This window comes from Melozone crissalis, unplaced genomic scaffold (assembly GCF_028551555.1).
Source record: "Melozone crissalis strain CALT ecotype California unplaced genomic scaffold, PUWL_Pcris_2 ptg000042l_1, whole genome shotgun sequence".
Classification (NCBI taxonomy): domain Eukaryota; kingdom Metazoa; phylum Chordata; class Aves; order Passeriformes; family Passerellidae; genus Melozone; species Melozone crissalis.
This window is the reverse complement of record NW_026535820.1, coordinates 65,316,718-65,321,836: the sequence shown is the minus strand read 5'-3', so window position 1 is coordinate 65,321,836 and position 5,119 is coordinate 65,316,718. Positions and strand designations below refer to the sequence as shown.

At 38.7% G+C, this 5,119-nt stretch overlaps 1 protein-coding gene across 1 annotated transcript; it reads right to left on the bottom strand.

The window, feature by feature from the left end:
- Window positions 1-244: 244 nt before the first annotated feature.
- On the bottom strand, window positions 245-3,284 carry LOC128942726 (leucine-rich repeat-containing protein 14B-like). Its single transcript, XM_054285369.1, has 2 exons — window positions 2,380-3,284; window positions 245-890 (listed from the first exon to the last, which is right to left on the bottom strand). The coding sequence occupies exons 1-2, from the start codon at window positions 3,282-3,284 to the stop codon at window positions 245-247; spliced, it is 1,551 nt and encodes a 516-aa protein (XP_054141344.1).
- Window positions 3,285-5,119: the final 1,835 nt, after the last annotated feature.

Genomic DNA, 5,119 nt, shown 5'->3' with positions numbered 1-5,119 from the left:
ACCACTCAGGCTCCAATTAAAGTACTCTCTATGTGTGGGAAGTAGTGCTTGTGTAAGGTGTATGCAACAGATATAGCATAAGTTACAGTACCTCAGGTGATTAGAGGCTATTCAAATAATAGTAAATTCAGCTGAAAAATTAAAGGAAATTCACAACTGATGATTGGAGGTGAAGATCTAGAAAAGACTAATTTAAGTTCTGATTTGGCAGATCATCTCATCACTACTTCACAATTTTACAAATTTAATTAATTTTGTTAAATGAAGAAGTGAACTTCTCTAAAGTCTCTTTGAAGGACTTGATCAAGTAAGCTCCCAGTTCATTGTTTGTCTCCTGAACAGCTGCATCATAACTCCCAAAGAGTGGCGTTGAAGCCTTCACATCGTCTCTATTTGCTTGGAGTAAAATGAGATTAAGCTCCTCTGCTACCCCTTCATATTTTTGGTGATCAAATCTGCAAACACTGGCATCATCAATGGGGTAGGTGATGCCAATAGGGTAGCAATCCCTTGGAACGGGGAACTCCACATTTTTCAGCATTGGCAATTCACAGAGAAATGTGAAAAGGTGTTTAAGTGCTTGGGATGACAGTGGGTTTCCAATAAACTTAAACTCCTGTAGTTTCTGACAAGGGCTTAAACCTAAAATCAACATGTTGACATGAGTGTCTTGGATATTACAGTCCTCCAGAGTAAGACTCCTGAGCACCGAAGAGCAATGGCTGAGGAGCTTAAAGAATGTTGATGGGTAAAGCTCAGGTATATCGTGACCACTCAGGTCCAGGGTTTCCAAGTGATTGGCATGGAAGCTATTGGCTAAAAAGGCTATATCAGCATGGTTCAAGGAGCAGTTAGAAACATCCAGCATCTTCAGTGGAGTTTTTAGTGGGCTGCAAAATTAAAGAGAAAAATGCTTTATGGTACAAAATGTTGGAAAGCTACATTTACAAAATTTCATGCATCTAGCCACATTATGAATGCAGCCATCTACCAAATAATTTTTTCAAACCTCTCTTGAAAACAGAAGTATGTGACAACAACAGCAAGTAGATTTTCTTCCTGAAATTAGTTCCATTAAATACCTCTTTCTATGCATGAGTCCACTGCACTATTTTAATGGGGATTAATTTACTAACATTTTATGTATCTATTTTTTAACCAGTTATATATTGTAAAGTGTCTGTCACTTGCTGACTTTAACAGCAGATCACTACTACCATAAGAGCATTGGTAGCTGCTTGTAGAAAGCTGCAATAATTCCAGAGATTTAGATAATTTCCATTAAGGAAGGATTAATTCCAATACAAAATAAGCATTCTGACAGGATATCTGCTTTCATTTCTAGCTGGTTTTTTTCTGCTACATTTTTTAATGTCCAAGTGGTTTAGACATTGTGGTGTTCTGGAGTTGCAAAGAGACATTTTGATGAAGAAGGACGTAAGAAGTGTAACTGAGATTTTATTCAGATATTTATGTTAAATATAAAACAGTTCTGACAAATGAAAAGCAAGAGATCGCTTTCATACTTACTACACCTTAGTGAGACTTCTCCCACAGGGTTCAGCTGGATCAAGCTTAAAAACTTGCAATTCATTTCAATTGTACCAGTCAATATATGAAGTATGCTACTCACAAATTTTAAATAAAATGGTTTCTTGTATGGGAAGAATTTTAGACCAAGATCATTTGTCTGTATGAAACTTTTATCTGCCTTTTTTTTAGATGCTCTGAAAAGCTTACAATTAACTTATTACCTGTTCCAGTATAAGTACCGCTCACTGGTAGTTGGCTAGCTTTTTGCAAATTGCCAGTTTTCCACTGGAATTCACAATGAATATTCACATATCAGCTTAATTTGCAATACAAAAAACTCTTGTCTTGACATCAAGAGACAGAACAAATAATTCAAATCAAAGCCTCAAATGAAAATCAACTATTCCCCTGCCCTCCTTAAAATACAGTATCTGTGGAAAAGCATATTTACTGACTGTTCTTTAGAGGACAAACATTCACTAGATACTCTAAAAAATACTTGGAATACAGCTCACGGCTTACACCAAAGGCCGATGCAAGCTGATTAATACATAAGTTCAAATAAAAAGTGTCTGGGTATACTCATCTCTTCTGTGGTAGCTAAAAGTATATTCTCACCAGATGGACTCTGGAAGATTAATCAAAATAGTCCGTTTTTCAAAGTGTATTAGGTATACTTTGGCTGCTGATTCTTCCCAACACATAATCTTTCCTAGCTTCCTGCTGCCCCCTCCCACATACATCCCAACATACACTCACTTCCCTTACTCTTAGAGATTCCTAGCTTGATGGTGGCACAAAGTGCTCTTTTTTACAGTGTGACTGAAAGCAGGATGACCACATTACCTGAGAAGTTTCTGTATTCTTCCAGTGAGTATAGAAAATGACATACTCAGCTCAGTAAGCTGTGTCATTTCACCCATCTTCTCGCCAATTTTAGTAAGCGTCTGTTCGTCCGTAGCTGTGAACCTCCGCACATTAAATGTTTGTGCTGGCAAGGTCAAGGACATCAATAGAGGGAAGTGGATACAGTTGAAGAGCATTTCCAAATGTTCCATTTCCAAGTGAACATTATGAACTATTTCCAGTTTGCGCAACAAGGAGGGATCGGTGAGCTTTATGATATAGAAGAATTTCTGCAAGGTCAGGTTGTCAGATCTGAATGCCACACAGCAGATTTTCAGTGGACAGCTGCATTTCTTCAACAGGGCCTGCACAACCAGCTCATAGTTCCGCTCTGTAACAAACAAGTCAATTAGTACATTGATACTGACTTCAAAGGTACCTGGACTGCACTGTGCTTGTTGCAGGTAAACCAGGAGGTCTGAACAAAGCTTAGAGAGCAGCTGTGTCCTGGCCCACCTGCCCATTGTCTTCTTGCACTTACAAAATTGAACTTCAACATCTTTTATGCCCGTCAGGTCGACCACTTTCAACTTTTTCATGTAGGGAGAAGACTGATTCAGCACATAGTCTCTCAGCCCTGTCAGACAGCTTTCCAAGCACACTGAGCATGTTCTATGGCTTAGGTCTTCCTCATAGTCCAGAGTAGCTCCCAAAAGTTTTCCCATGTTAAAATCAAAAAGTGGCCAGTTCTCTACCAAGTCGTGAATCACTTCCCCTTGCTCCAGTAAATAGCTAGCTTTGAAAAGAAGCGGAAAAAGATCATGAGTAACAGCCCCGAGACTCTTCCTGGCAAACTCTGCATTTGACACGAATGCTTCGGCGCTAATGAATCGGAGAGACTTCATTGTTGTCCTGGACTCCTTACTGTCATGGAGAGTGACTTCTATATTTAACTAAAGATCCTAGTTGTTTACAACCTCCTATTTTTATCTGCAACTGCTGCTTGCTGCTAGCAGGAGCCTGGGAAGCCAGAGTGAAGAGTCACATGCTGCTTTCTATTTTAGAGCTACACTGTGAGTTTGCAGTAGTCATCTGTAAGATCTTTAGTCAGAGAGCACTTATGCCCTCATATTTATATCTAAGATAATTCAAGTAAATATAGACTGCTACCCAGCAGGAACAGTAAGATCAATGCAGCACACATACCTGAGAATATTGTTGTATTTTTTTATGTCATACAAAAAAGCACTCAGAGTTCCACTTAAACAAATGACATGATCTCTATTCCACTTTTTTTCCATGAAAGATGCTATGCTGGGGATTCACATGCTGATTTCAATGGGGATGATTTCCCAGAGTTAGCGTTGAGCTTCTCCTAAAAACTACAGCCATAAGGAAAAACTGAGGCACTACAGTCACTGAACTACAACAATGCCCTTCCATTTTGTCCTTCCTGTCAGCAAGGAATAGCTGGTGCTGTTGCTGCAGTGGAAAAGACAAAAGACTCTGATTTATTAAAAATATGCATATTGATCTAGTACCGATATCCAACTGTGATGGACAAAGAGGCTCTAACAGTTTAAAGTTAGAAAGTGTATGTTTATTGCGATTCTGGGCAGCGTCTGGGATAGCTCCCAAATACACACCGCAATTTACAGGTGATTACAGAGTCCTTTTATCTATACAAGTATTGAATACCCAAAATACAAGTGCATGTTCATAACTTCGGTACATCCCATTTCCTGCTTCGTGTGGTAATTAGTTCAAGAGCTATTAAGCATCTGTAGTTTGTTCCTTGAAATGGGTCAGTGGTCCCTTTCATGGGGAGGGGTCCCAAAATGAAGAAGTAAATGAAGTCTTCCTCGTTCTGACCTTTCTACCTTTTCAATGCAAATATGACAAATGAACCCTTGGTAGAACTCCCATTCCTGTTTTTAATTGGTTTCAGAACAGAGGAGGCCTACAATTGTCTTATGTTCCTAAAAGCTATTTATCAGTTTCTATATTCTTCATTATAAACCCAGCTAACCAAACATTATGTTGAAAGCAATCAATTATTAGTTAACTACTAACTCTTAACCTCATCAAGGCCTACCCATTTATTTTGATTAACTCCAATAAAGCTTATTTCTAACTAAAACCTCAGCTCTTCTAAAATCCCTAAATTCTTTAAAGTTTATGTCCCAGCTCTGCAAGAGCTCAGAGTCTTGGTGACCAGGATACTTGTTTGTGGTAGGAGACTGAACATTGATTGCAAGACAAGCTGAACAAAACACAGCACTGTTAAAACTCTCTCATAACTTCTCAGGCAAGCATCTTAGTGCTCTTGCTTTGAGCAACAGAGAGTCTTTTCTTTCCTGTTATTTAAGAAATTGTGATACTGAATGGGAACACATTCAAAATCTATCCAGGCTAGGAGAAAAACCTCTGTCACCTACCTATCACAAGAACAGAGATGATGTTTCTTTCAATTCTTTCCTCCCAGGGGATGCAATGATGGACACCTCTTTTACCTCTCATGTGTTTTGCTAGGCAGCTAGTGGGATGGAGATTTCCTTCAAGCTGTGCTGATCCTGCTTTTCCAGGTAATTCCACATCTGTTTTGCTGTGAAAAATTCGCACCATGGTTCAAAGTTTCAGTCTCTTTTTTCTTTTCAAGTAAACTCCTGATGGAATATTTGAATATTTTATTGAAAGCAAAAGAAAAATCCCAAATATGCTTTATATTACAGGAAGGAAC

Excerpts from the sequence above, each read along its gene's own strand:
- LOC128942726 (XM_054285369.1), bottom strand. The coding sequence starts at position 3,284 with ATGAAGTCTCTCCGATTCATTAGCGCCGAAGCATTCGTGTCAAATGCA. Across the intron at positions 891-2,379 it reads AGAATACAGAAACTTCTCAG|CCCACTAAAAACTCCACTGA; the intron begins GTAATGTGGTCA and ends TTAATTTTGCAG.